The following is a 14,184-nucleotide window of genomic DNA, read 5'->3' on the forward strand; positions in this document are numbered from 1 at the left end:
AAACATACACACCTATACACACATAGGTGCACACACACACAAACACACCTATACACACATGGGTACACACACGCCCATAAACATACACACCTATACACACATAGGTGCACACACACCCATACACGTGCACACACACCTATATACACACGCAAACACTCATACACATTGCACATGCCCATACACATGCACACACACGTGCAAACACATGCACACACCCATACACATGTGTACACACATCCATGCATACGTGCACACACCCATACACTCCTATACACACAGGTGAACACGCACCCACACACACGCACACACACACAAATGTGCATGTGAGGCTGTGATGTTACCATGCTTAGGACCCAGAACTGGACCATCAGCGTCCTCCAAGTCCTGGGGACCCGGTGGTGTGTGGGGTGAGATGGATCTCACAGGTTCCCTGGGTCTCTTGACACTTTAGTGCCCTGGAGTGTCAGAGGCTGTGGCATTGCTGACCAGTGCAGAGGACACCTGGGTCAGGGTTGGGGGTGCAGTCGAGAGCAGGTGGGGAAAGGGAGGAAGGCGGGAGAAGCAAGTAGCATTTGGGGTACAGCCCTGCCGATCCCCACTTGCAGAGCAACACAGAGGTGGGGTCTGAAAGGTTGGGGAGCCTGAAACCACACCATTTGGAGGTTCAGAGTCCTAGGTCGCTGAGTCTGGCTGCACGATGATTGCAGCCGAGTCAGCCCTTGTTCCCCAGCCGTTGGAAGATTTCGATGAGATGGGTTGATACAGGGTGGTGAGGGCGGGCAGAGCTCTGCTGTGGAGGGAGGAGGGCCATCCCAGCAAATGTGCTGGAACCCACAGGCAGAAAGGGAGCCTCCACCGATACCTCTCAGCTAGTCAGACATTAACTCGAAAGGAATAGCCACCTCAGTGTGAAACCTGACACTACAAAATTTCTAGGAGAAAACAGAAAATCTGTGCCCTTGGTTTAGGCAAAGATTTCTGAGACGGCACCAAAAAACACAATCCATAAGGGAACAAACTGATAAACTGGACTTCATCAAACTCAAAACATTTGTTCTCTAAAACAGCACTATTAAGAGAATGGGAGGCCGAGGTGGGAGAATGGATTGAGATCAGGATTTTCAGACCAGTCTGGGCAATGAGAAATAAAAATAAAATTCTAAGCACTTCCTCACCTAACCGAATGGATCCCCACCTGGCCGAGGGAACCCCAGAGAAACCCTGGAAGCTGAGTTCAGGGCCATGATGGATGTGCGGTCGGATACGTATCATCACACCCCCTCCCTCGATAACAGTCATCGGGTTTTCTTTCCAAAGGGTGAACAGAAACCAGCCTTTTCATAAGATGACCGCTTGTCTTCCTTCCCAGGCACAGAACAAAGACAAGATGAGATAACAGATGTTCTTCCGCCTCCCTGAGATGTACGCTTCCACGCTCCCTCTTTCCTCCAATGTGCGTCTTCTATAAAACGTAGATTTACTGGGTACTAACTAAAGTCTCGCCAGTATATAATCATTTGTCTCACTTGATGTCCCTCCCCTCTTCAAGAAAACATATAAACATGAATGAAACCTCCTAAGCACCTCTTTGGAAAAAGCAGCCACAGATGCTTCTGTGACTCGAGATTTTCCTGGGCGTGCCCTCAAGCCGGCGCAATAAACCTCGATGATTTGAGGAGTATGCTTCAAGTACTCATTTTGATTGTCAACAACATAGCGAGACCCCAGCTCTACAAAAAATTAAAAAACCAGCCAGGCGTGGTGGCATGCGCCTGTGGTCCCAGCTACTTAGGAGGCTGAGACGAGAGGATGGCTTGAGCCCAGGAGTTGGAGCTGCAGTGAGCTATCATAGCACCACACACTTCAACCTGGGTGACAGAGTGAGAACACAGCCCTAAAAAAATTGTTTAAAAGAACAGAAGGACTAGCAAGGGACGAGGGAAGCCTTCACAGAGCAGGTATCTGATAGAGAACTTGGTCCAGAATATAGAAACATGTAACATCTTGGCCGGGAGCGGTGGCTCACGCCTGTAATCCCAGCACTTTGGGAGGCCGAGGCGGGAGGATCACAAGGTCAAGAGTTAGAGACCGGCCTGGCCAAAGTGGTGAAACCCTGTCTCTACCAAAAATACTAATATTAGCCAGGTGTGGTGGCAGGTGCCTGTAGTCCCAACTACTCAGGAGGCTGAGGCAGGAGAATCGCTTGAACCTGGGAGGCAGAGGTCACAGTGAGCCAAGATCGTGCCACTGCACTCCAGCCTGGGCAACAGAGAGAGCGAGACTCTGCCAAAAAAAAAAAAAAAACAACTCTTGAATTCAATAAAAAACAACCAAGTTTTCCTAACAAGCAATTGGACAGACACTTCACCAAAGAAGATATGTGGACAACTAAGCAGCTGAAAAGATGCCCCCACACAGAGAGTCACCAGGAAGGCCAGGGAGGGCCCCGACACATCCGTTAGTTTGGCTAAAATTAAAGACCAACCACATCAAGTGTTGACGAGGAGACAGAGGAACTAGAGCTGTCACAGGGCTGCTGGACTGCAAAAGGGGATTGTTGCTTTAGAAAAAGAGTTGTCAGTGTCCTAGAAAGTTAAACCCACACCCATCCCATGACATAGCCGTTTCACTTCCCAGCCGGCTGTGGAGGAGTTAAACCATTTGCTTGCACAAGAGAAGCAAAAGCATTTGCTCACACAAAGACTCCCAACTATTCCTAGCAGCATCATTTGTGACAGCCCAAACGGGATACAGCCCACATGTCCATCAACAGGTGCATGAAACAGCAAAGTAGCCTCTACCCAAACAACAGGCTGACACACACAACAGACACACAGCTCAAAATCATGACGCTGAGTAAAAGAAGCCAGACGAAACCAGCACTGGCTGCGAAAGTCCATCCAAATAAAGTTCCACAAGGCACAAGCCCATTCATCATGCCTGATGGTAGGCAGCGGTGGCCTGGCCGTGGGGACAGGGGGACACTGTGAGGGTGATGGGTGTGCCCACTCTGATGCTGGTTTCACAGGTCTCCAAATGTCAGGATTCATGGAACTGTCTGCTTTAAACTGGGGCAATTTACCACATGCCAAGCACGCCTCCGTAAAGCTACTTAGAAAAAACGTGCATGCCTGTAAGCCCAGCACCTAGGCAGGCTGAGGCAGGCAGATCGCTTGAGCCCAGGAGGTTGACACCAGCCTGGGCAATATAGTGAGACCCCATCTCTGCAAAAAAATACAAAAATTAGCCGGGCGTGGTGGTGCGCGTCTGTCGTCCCAGCTACTCAGGAGGTTGAAGCGGGAGGATCTTGAGCCAGGAATGTCGAGGCTGCAGTGAGCCAAGATTACACTACTGCACTCTAACCTAAGTGACAGAGGTAGACCCTGTCTCAAAAAATAAAAAAATAAATAAATAAACTTCTGGGAATGGGCCTGTGGCCTGTGAAAGGTTAGGAGCCCAGGAGAGACAGTGCATTTTCAGGGTGCAGTCTAAGCACGTGGCTAACAGCCCCTGAAGGAGCTGCTGTTATCCCTATTTTACAGATGGGGTAAAGGAAATGCCGAGGCACATGGCCTGCACCCACAGGGCCACTGGGCAGGTCCCCACACTGGGCCAACCCATCAGCCTCCCTGCCCTGTCCCTAACCACATGGAAGGCAGCACCTGGACTCAGAGGTCACAGCAGCCCCAGTGCGGGTGGCCCGTGCCATCCGGCAGTGTCCAGCCCCTGCCCTGCCCCACACCTTGAATCTACCTTGCCTGGGTCTGCAGGAGAGGGATCGGGGAGCAAAGGGGTTCCCGCAGCCCCCACTGCAAGATGCACGCCTTCTGGCTGTGTGCGCTGGGCCCGTGTGCCCAGGCATTGATGTGGGGGGCAGGTGTCTCTCACCTCACCTGGGCCAGGCTCGGTGGTAGACAGCAGCCTGTCCAGCACAGGAGCACCCCAGGGCCTTTGCCAAACCCCAGCTCCCAGCCTTCCCCCACCTACACCCTGACGTGATCTCAATGGTCCCTTGTGACTCGGATTGTGGTTCTCAGCAGAGATACAAAGCCACTTCCTGAGCCCGTATCTGTCTCCTGGTGGCTTCTCAGCTGAGCCCCCGACCACACCATATCCTCTGCGGAAGCCTATATCAAGCCAGGGGACCAGTCCCCCACGCCATCCCTCTGGCTGCTCCACGGAAGACGGAGCAGCCACCTCTGTGAGGACCAAAAGGGTGGAGACCGACGCCGTCAAAGCCAGTCATGCTCTCCTCCTGGGCCCTGCCTCCCTGCTGGACACCAAGGTGCCACGAAGAGCGCCCATGGCTCAGCCCACCCCATGGAGCCCTGTGCAATGGGGAGATAAACCCAGACCCCCTCACAGCCCACTTCCACCCCTGCAGAGGTACCCTGGCCCTCACCCCAGGGAGGCCCAGGCCCTCGGTCCTGCTGACCAACCCTGCCTGGCTCTCCAGCCACAGCTTGCTCCCTGACTTCCAGGTCACCTCCTGCCCCTGCCTGGAGTACCCCCATCTGTCGGGTCTCCCCTGGAAGGCACCCCCTCGGGCTCCCACAGCCCCCTGTAGCCCAGCTGCCCACAAACCCACCCCAAAGCCCCTGGACTGTGGCCAGGTCATGCTCACTGCTGCAACCCAGGGCTGGCCCTCAGAGCAGGAGGCCCGGTGTTCTGGGAGTGAGCAGAGGAGACCACAGAGGAAGAGGGCAGGGGTCGGGCCCTCGCTCTCTATAAACCAAAACTATTATGATCCCTGTTTCCAGATAGGATGACTGAGGCCAAGAGAGGCTAAGGAACTGCCAGGCATGGAGCCCAGCCCTGTTCTCATTAGGACAGGAAGGCCGTCTCCCTCTGCCCCCCTGGCAGGAGGCCCCCTGGACAAGGCTGGCCAGCATATCCGTAGCCTGGCCCCAGGCAGCGGCCTGGCAGCAGCTCTCCTGAGGACTTCTGGCCTGCTGAGGGCTGTGCCCCCGGGCAAGGCTGGCACCACACAGAAGCCCCCGAGGCTGGGCAGATGTCTGTGATAGCATCTTGAACCCCACTCCATGACAGGCCAGCAAGGGTCAGAAGGCTGTGGCTACCATGGCCAGCAACAGGGGCCAGCCCCTTGCCCCTCTAGGAACCATAGCCCCAGGCCCAGGAGGGGACCCCCAGCACTATGTTCCCCCAAAACTCACTCTCTTCTGGGAGCCCCACTCCTCCTGCAAAGTAGGGGACAAACCCCAGCCTGGGGAGGGGAACCCCAGGACTTCTCCCCACAGCAAGCACCCGTCAGGCAGGGGCTCAGCCTGAAAAGGGATCACCTCCCGTTTGGAGATCCCTTCTCCACTCTGGGCCTCAGTTTCCCCAGCTACAAAATGGGGTAGCTGGGCCACAGCCTACCTGCATCTCCTCCCCCAACAACGAAGGTCGCTGCTCCAGCTTCCTCAGCAACACTCCCTAGGCAGAGCCTCAGGAAAACTTGAAAACGTCCCTGAGCCCCCTGGGTGGATGGGCAGGTCCTGGCTAGGACAGGAAGAAGCAATGCCCCCACAGCCAGTCCAGGAACACTCATGCAGGCCCTGAAGGGCAGGCCCCTGGGAGTCGGCCTGAGCCATCACCAAGCTCCCTCAGGAAAGGACAGGTCGGGTCATGAGCCTGGCAGGTGCAGCCAGGAACCAACCACATCCAGATCCGCCTGGCAGCACTCAGCTCCTGCCTGCCGACCAGGCTCCAAATGACCTTCCAGGAGGCACAACTGGCACCCACTGAGGCCTGAGGGGAGCAATGGATCTGTACCATTCATTGTTCCCAGCCTGCCCAGAACACAGGCTCTACCCAGAGGGACACCAGACAAGGCTACTCCTCTAAAAACCTTCCCCCAGGAAGCTCCGGGAAGCATGCTAGTAGGAGGCAGAGCTCCGCGCCCACCCCTCCCCTCTCTGATTCCACCCCCAGGCAGGCACTGGTACAAGGCACCTAGTGTGAGCAAGGTGTGAGAGGGGCCGGCATGGGGCAGGGGCCGGACAGAGAGCTCTGCTAGCACCAGCTCTGTGACCCTGGGCAAGTGTCCGCCCTCTCAGGCCTCCACCCAACCAAGACGGATGATGAGCTCAGAGGAGTCTCAGCCCTGGTGGGGGCCATGGTTCCTCCCGACTCAGATCCCGGCTGGCTGGGCCTTGGAGGAGCATCTAAGGCCACCTGGCTTGGTGGAGGCAGTCTGCTATGGGCACACAGCACTGCCCAAGAGCTTCCAGCTGCAGCCAGGGCCTCAGAGCCTCACACCTGGACTAGAGACCAGCCTCCCAGGCTGGTCCCTTGGACGAGGGGTCACAGTGCCAGCTTGAGCCCAGGAGGTCATGCTGCAGTGAGTTATGACTGCGCCACTACACTCTAACCTGGGCGACAGAGTGAGACCCTGCTTCAAAAAATAAAAAATAAAAAAACTTCTGGGAAGGGGCCTGTGGCCCGTGAAAGGTTAGGAGCGCTGGAGGGACTGCGTTTTCTAGGCGTGGTCTAAGCACATGACTAACAGTCCCTGAAGGAGCTGCTGTTACCCATTTTACAGATGGGGCAAAGGAAACAGGAGCCCATGGCCTGCACCCACAGGGGCTGCCGGGGCAGCTCCCCGCGCTGGACCGGCCCATCGGCGCCCAGAGCTGGTGCCCAGGACCACAGAGATTGCTGTCTTACTTCCTTAGGCAGGAGGCCTTTGAACTACCTTAACATACAGGAAAAGGGAAGAGAAGTGCCCTGTGGACTCCGGCTCCTTCCATCTCTAGGCAGCGCCCCACAGGTGCGATCCGCCTCAGCCCTAGCCCACCTAAGAGGGGTCAGCAGGGCCACCCTTTCCTCTTCACCCAGACTGTTCTTCCCACCAGCATCCCAGAGTCCAACACGGACCGTGCAATCCTGGCCCCTGAGAGAAGCTGGAATCTGCCAAACAGAGGCACTGCCCATCCCACCCACTCCCATCCCCCAGGCCTCCCCAAGGACAGGACATGGGACTCATGCTCTGTGCAGGGCCCAATAGAGGGGCAGCAGCCAGGGGCCAGAAGCCCATGGGACCCTGGCACCATGTGGACCCAGGGCCACAGTGCATCTGCCCCCACCCCGGCACCCTCCTAGGTCAAATCACACTCAATTCAGAGCTCTCAGCCCTGAGATGCCAGAAGACACTCCAGGGGCTCCAGAACGTTCTTACCGGCCTCTCTTCACTTACATATTTTAATTTAAATGATCTTTTATAATTTTTAAAAAGCAATAGATTTTTAATTAGAAAATTCAGATGAGCAAAAATGAAAAGATTAAAACCCACAGCCCACACCCAGGGGTGACCACGATGAAGGCTTGGTATCTGCTGTCAGGGCCATTCCACATCTGGACATCCATGCGTTCTGGCCCAGGGAGCACCTTCGGCCCACCGCATACAGCTTGTATCTGCTGACGGCAAGCACCATATTCCACATCCCTGTGCCAGTCAGGCCCAGTCGTTCTAATTGTCCCTTGGGTCCTGCAAACATCTTGGCCCTGCCTGGATCCACCTGGCAGCATCAGTGTCCATTTTCCACAGTCCTGCTTTGCAGAGTCAGGGCCTGTCACCCCGGTTTACGGTTATCAAACCAGACCCAACTCCCAACAGCGAGCCTGCTGGGCACGGAGCCCTCAGAGCTCCCTCACAGCCTGGGGAGAACCTTCCCTCTGATCCATCGGCCAAGCAAGTCCCCCCACAGGGGTGTCTACATGAGCAACTACAGGGAGTCACCACGTGGTAGCCAGGGGCCGGGCCATCCGGCTTCAGGGCTGACCCCCTCACAGGGCAATGTCTTGTGAGCAGCAGAGGTCACCGCTCTGAAACTCAAGTTGCACAAACTCAGGGTTCACATCTTGGCCTGGGCACCCACAGACCTCCCTAAGCCCCTGTGTGTTGAACTCAGTGAAGGGCCCAGCACAAGGAGTACACCCATAAACACGGCTACCGCTGCCCCAGCCCCAGCCCCAGCCCCAGTCCCCGGAAGCGGCAGGACGCCCAGGGCGGCGTGACTTTGAGGTGGCAGGCAGCCTGCCAAAGGGGCACGATAAAAGGGAGGTGGAGCCTGCCCAGGGGACCGAGGCCAGGAAGGCTACAGAGCCCCCAGCCCCGCCCGCCCCCTGCACCAAGGACAACCAGAACATTCCACCACTTGCCCTGTGGTTGCTGCACCTCCGCAGAGCTGCACCGGGCTCCTCGAGCAGCCGCTGATCTGGGAGATAGAGGGGGCAAATTTATCCTTAGCAGAAAACAGCCTCTACCTTGCAGGTCAGCGAGAACTTCTGAAAGGCCTTCTGTATTCCTGCCTACTGTTTCACCCACTGGCAGGTAGGGATTAGGCTCACCAGGCACACAGTAAGGTCAGTGGTGCCCCAAGGTCACAGCCAGCAGAGGCTGCGCCAGGGACGGGGAGTCCGGTTCCCCACTCTAACCAAGCACAACCCGGGATCCTGGAATCCACCCCGCCCCCCACTCCCCACACCCTGACAGCAGATATATCCCTGAAAGACCCCCGAGGACCCCCGACTGGCCCCACTTCCCTGGGCCCCCTGCCGCTGCTGCCCCACCTACCAGCTCAGGGCCCCACCCGAGACTCCCACCAAGAGCCTGCAGCCCTCACCCAAGACCCTCCCTGTCTGCTCGGCTCACTGGGAAGAAACCTGAACCCCAGGCCGGGCACGGCACATGGACCCAGGTTCGGTCCCTGTCACACTGGGCTGGGCCCTGACTCACCAGTCCAGGGAGGGTCTCCTTTCTGCTCCTCAAACCTCCAGGTCTTCCCTGCCCCCAGCACCCTTTGTCTGTGGTTCTTGCCAGCAGTGCCCACGCTCCCCTTCACTCCACTGGCCCCTCACCTCAGTCCTAGCACTCTAAGCCGTCTAAGTCACAGACAGGGTCACCCCCTACTAGGAGAGCAGGCCCCAGGGCACACAGAGGTCAGCAGAAATTGCCTGCAGGATGGCACATGGGGGTGTGGGAGCACGTCCCTGCCACTCAGTAACAGGTGGGTGTCTTACAGGGGGGACATGGGGGGATCATGACAGCTTACAGTCAGCTGGTGGCAACATCACAGGTGGTTCCCGTCACGCCAGGAAGAGATGGTGCATTCTAGAAACCAGCAACCTTCACTGGGAGCCCCCAGGCAGGTGTCAGGCTCAGGAGCAGGCCCGTCAGAGAGAGGAGGCAAGTCAGAGGGAGATAGAGGGGGAGATGGGGCGGCCCTAGACACTGCCTCTGATGGCCACGCTGCCCTCATCCACAGCCACACTCGAGTCCAGAGTCCTGTCTACCTTGCAGGCCTGGCAGCCCCAGGAACGGCCATGAAGACCCACCCAGCACCCGCCGATCCGGAACCCAAACCACCAGAAGGCTCCAGCCAGGCTCCCAGGGGCTCTCCATGAGATACACCCACAGCGACGCCCCTCAGCCCACGGAAGGGCTCGGAGTCACTTGGGAATCCCAGAAAGACACAGTGGGGCTGGGTCTCACCCCTGGACAGCTGCTGGGATGGCGGAAGGAGCAGCAATGCATTCCAAGTGTACTGGGGCTAGGCTGGCCGAGACCACACGCACGGAGAGGCCCCCTCCAGACCTTCCCCCAGGACAGAAGACGGCAGACAGCTGCACCCAGTGGGTGCTGGAACCAGCATGCCCCATCCATTTCTCTCCCTGCCCATCCCTCCGTCCACCTACCCCTTTCTCTCTCCACCCACCCACTACTTGATCTATCCAGCTGTCCACCCATCTACCTGCCACCCATAACTCACCACAATCCATCCCCCCATCCACCTGCCCATCTCTCCCTCTGCCTACCTGTCCACCCCCAGGGTACCTACTCCATGCCAGGCCCCGCACTGTCTCAGGCAGCACAGGCTGTTTCCCAGGGTCCACAGTGGCCACAGGCCTCAAATTCCCGAGAGCCAGAAGCCTGGAGTTGTGGGTGAGAGCAGGGGCCACGTAAACAAAAGCAGCCATGATCTGGGCTGAGTAAATCTAGGCCCAGCACCAGCGCCCTCCCGCACTCCAGACACACATGTGTGCAGGCGCAAAGACAGGGCCTTCCCGGGACTCTCACAGCGCCAGGCCATGGAAGCTGGAGGGGAGGAAGGGAAGAGGGGCCACCCCCCGCCCCTGGCCAGCATACCCAGTCAGCGGCCTTATCTCCTCCACACTCAAGGTTCCCTTCCCGGACAGAGCTTCAGAGGCTATTTCAGGAACGACAGCAACCAGCCTGCAAATCTGCTGCGAGGCGGCCTGAGACGCCATCCCCTCTGAGGCGGAAGAGATTGGGGGCATCAGACAGCCCTGCAGGCCTTCAAACAGCCCTGCACACACAGACTGAGTCCCACACAATTAATCACACCTGACACATGAGGACAAACTCAGAGACGCAAGGTGGCTGCCCAGGGCCTCTCACCCACCCCAGGCTGCCCCCAGCCACGGCCACTGGCTCGCAGATTGCCACCCCTGCACCCAGTGGAGGCCAGGAGAGGGAGGCCCATCTGACTCCCGGACACCCCTGGAAGCCCAGGTCCTGTAGCGGTACCACCCAGAACAGGGGCCCTCCACAAGAGGCCACACCCCCAGGCAGCAGACAAGACTGACAAGAGGGCCACCTGCACAGGCAGCGACCCTAAACCAGAAGCAGTCACACCCCAGCCTGGGGCGAAGTGCTCCTCCAAAGGCTTGAAGCAGTCCTTGGCACCGGAGAGATCTGGTCCGCCACTGTGGAGACACACCTCCCTCCCTCTCATAAGCGCCTCGGAGCATCCAGAGACAGCCCCGGTCACAGCCACCTGGATGGGGAGCTGCTCCCCCCCAGCCCCACCACCCCACCAGAGCGAGTCCCCAGCATTCCCCGGCAGTGGGCACAGGGCTTCGGCAAAGGGGCCCATGCAAACTTATGGTCCAAGGTCCCCTTATAGCTGGGCTGACAGTCCCTGTACCTGAGAGCCCCTCCAGACACACGGACACAGCCTTTCTCCAGTAGGCCTCAGAGCCACAGGGAAAAGGCAGGGAGGAAGGGAGGCAGGGAGGAAGGGAGGCAGGGAGGAAGGGAGGCGGCCTGTGGAGGCCAGAGCCTTGAGTTGGGAAGCAGGACTGATGCACCGAGTAGACAAGCACCTGTACCCACAGGGCCGCCTGGGGGCTTGGGCACCTGCTCCTCCCTTGGGGCACTGCTGCCCTCCACCAGCCACACAGCCCCCTGAAAGACCAGGGATATGAGCACAGTATCTGTCCAGCCAGAGAAATACAGGCCAGCAGCAAAGGCTCCACTGCCCCGCAGCCACCCTGCCCGGCCTGCCCACAGAGAATCAGGTCACTCAGGGACTCGCCCTGCCCCGGAGTCCTGCCCCCAGCTGGGCCACAGGCTGGTAGGGGTCTGGGCCCTAGTGCGTCTCCGGAGACCTCTGCTGCCCACGGGCGCTGCGAGCAAGGACTTGAGTGAGGGGTGCCCTGGGGGTGGCAGTCAGGACACCGAGGCCCGTCTGGGTTTTGGAGGAACTGAGCTTCCACATCTGCACTGGGGTGGGGCTCTGGAGCCTAGAGGAGAAACAGTTGTTCACGTCAACTGCTATTCATTTGTCTGAAAGACTGCAAAACCACACACCGTTTCTGGCTAGCAGGTAACCACATAAAAGAAAAAAAAAAAAAAAAAACAATTCATACTAAACCAGTCCTCTGACCCAGCCGCGGGTTTTGGCCGCAGGTGTCTCCGCAGGGAAGGAGGGCGGGTTTTAAGCAGAAGTGAACCCCTGCCCTGATTTCACAGACTCCAATCATCTACCTCTGAGGCCCAGGCCTCTCGCCACATAGGGGGAACTCTTTGTAGGCAGGAGGGCTGAGGGGGCCTCCAGGGTGGTCTGGGGGGAGCGACCACGCCCTCACGGTCAGCTGTTCACCCCCAGGGCTGCCCTCCACTGTGGACAGAAGAACAAGCTGACTGGTCCCTGCCTGCTTGGCTTAGAGGCAGTCAGTACTGCCAGTCACCACAGTGCCACAGTCTGCCCCGCACGGAGGGAGCTACAGACTGGCAGTGACCCCTACATACCCTTAAAGGAACCAGACTGTCTCAGACTCCCACAGCTCCTCATTACCTGAGACAGGTAAGCCTTCACCTGTTCCCACTAAGCCCTGCAATGAGGAACTACATGGGGTTCTCCTCCAGGAACCCTGATTGCCCCACCGCTCCCCTGCCCCTGTTATGGCCTAAAGTCAGGGAGTGTCACATACATGCTTTGTCTCTGCCCAGCTCCAGGCAGGCCACACAGCCCCTGGACACCACACCCCACATCCTAACCTCACACCACCAGGCACCACGGGGCGTCCAGAGGAGACAGACCAGTGTCCCCACCACCGCGTCCCGGAGAAGTCTGCTCTCCTCGTTTTACGGTTGAGGTAACACGGCCAGCTGGGAGCTGGGTGCAGACTCTGGTCTGTCTGCTCCAGAGCGCCATTAAGCCCCTGTGCTTGGGAAGGAAGGAAGCCACTCACAAAAGCATCCCAACAGCCCCAAACCCTCCCAAATGGGCACGTGGATCAGAAACGCACCCTGGCAGGTGGGGCATGGGCACAAATGAAACATGTCAGCAAACCAGAAGTAATTTAATACAATATTTGTTGTCATTTATTTAGTGAGGACCTAACTAAGGCCGATGTCACAACTGGTGGATAGGTGATTCTTTCCTCCTTGCCTTCCCATTATTTCTTGGTCATTGACTTACTGAGGAAATCAGGTCATGTGTCCTATGGAGCATCCCCCACCACTGGGATTTCGCAAGCGGCCTCCTGTAGTGTCATTCAGCATGTTCCTCTGGCCCGAGTATTTCCAGTAAACTTGTACTTAGAGCATGAGGTTTGGTGAGATGGATCCATCCATCCATCCATCCACCCATCCATCCATCCATCCATCCATCCGTCCATCCAGGCAAGGAAGCATTGTGGATGGGAGCACTTTCTGTGCCCCATCCAAAGGCCTTCGCTGCTTTGGAGAGGTTGGCAGCCATGACGCTCCGTGCGGAATCCCTGACCTCACCAGGAGCTGGAGTCTGGCAGGACTTTAGCAGCACTGCTGCTTCAGACATCTGCGGGAGTCTTGAAGAAAGAGGCAACCTCATGAGCTGCTGGGTTTCCCCAAGTTACAGTTCACAGGGGAATCACGGCAGGGACACGTGTCAGATTCTCTCCATTTACCCTGCCAGGATTCAACATCAAGAGTGATCTCCCTGTCGACCTCCACAGATCATCAGAGAAATGCAAATCAAAGTCCGCTGGTTTTGCCCCTTAGTATCAGGATGAACTTGGGATCTGAACCCCATCGATGCAGCTCATCCACTTCCTCTGTTATTTTCAGTGAGGCTTACCCACTGCATCTTCAGCTTGGGGAGAAGGGGGAAGACAGGGACACCTTCAAGTCCCACTGACATGGCCCTAGAGGGCCTTTGATAACTTCCCTGCCTTCTGCTGTAATGAATACTCCAGGCTTAGCTTGCACATCTCCCGCCACAACCTGGAACCCGCCAGGGGCCCTGGTTTCTTTCAGGGGGAAATGGTACCTAGAGGCCACAGTCTGGGGTCTAGAGATGCTCTTAGCTACTGAGTGGTCCTTGGTCCTGGGCCTTTCCAGTAAACAGAGATATTTAAGTAAATGTCATCATGGATGCACACTGGTAGTCCTCATTCAAATGTAGGGATAGAGAATTTTTGCTTAACCTCTTCTAACTTACATCTGGTTTTTTTTTGTTTTTTCTCCCATGCCAAAAGTGTCCACTATTTTTTTTCAACTTTTTTAACAGGTTCAGGAGGTACAAGTGCAGGTTTATTACAAAGGTATATTGCATAATGTTGAGGTTTAGAGTATAAACGGATCCTGTCTCCCATGTAGTGAGCACAGCACCCACAGGTAACTTTTCAAACCTTGCTCCCCTTCCTCCCTCCCCACTCTTGTATTTCCCAGTGTCTCTTGTTCTCATCTTTATGTCCACATGTATTCGATGTTTAGCCCTCACTTATAATCAGTGAGACCATGCAGCATTTGGCTTTCAGTTTCTGCATTAATTCCCTTAGGATAATGACCTCCAGCTGCATCCATCTTGCTGCAAAGGACGTGATTTTCATGTCTGCATAGCATTCCATGGTGTATCTATACCCCATTTTCTTTATTCGATCTACCATTGA

At 56.7% G+C, this 14,184-nt stretch overlaps 1 protein-coding gene across 2 annotated transcripts in view; it reads right to left on the minus strand.

The window, feature by feature from the left end:
* KCNQ1 (potassium channel, voltage gated KQT-like subfamily Q, member 1) overlaps positions 1-14,184 on the minus strand; it is a 405,403-nt gene that overhangs the window by 379,384 nt on the left and 11,835 nt on the right. Inside the window, exon 1 of one of the 2 annotated variants that reach the window (XM_011988198.1) lies at positions 9,843-10,121. The exons of the other annotated variant lie outside the window; for it this stretch is intronic. Coding sequence (XP_011843588.1) covers positions 9,843-9,847 — 5 coding nt within the window. The 5' untranslated portion in view covers positions 9,848-10,121. Of the gene's footprint in view, positions 1-9,842; positions 10,122-14,184 lie in introns of those variants that run through there. 2 annotated transcript variants of the gene reach the window in all.

Source organism: Mandrillus leucophaeus, unplaced genomic scaffold (assembly GCF_000951045.1).
Source record: "Mandrillus leucophaeus isolate KB7577 unplaced genomic scaffold, Mleu.le_1.0 Scaffold325, whole genome shotgun sequence".
In the NCBI taxonomy this organism is placed as follows: Eukaryota; Metazoa; Chordata; class Mammalia; order Primates; family Cercopithecidae; genus Mandrillus; species Mandrillus leucophaeus.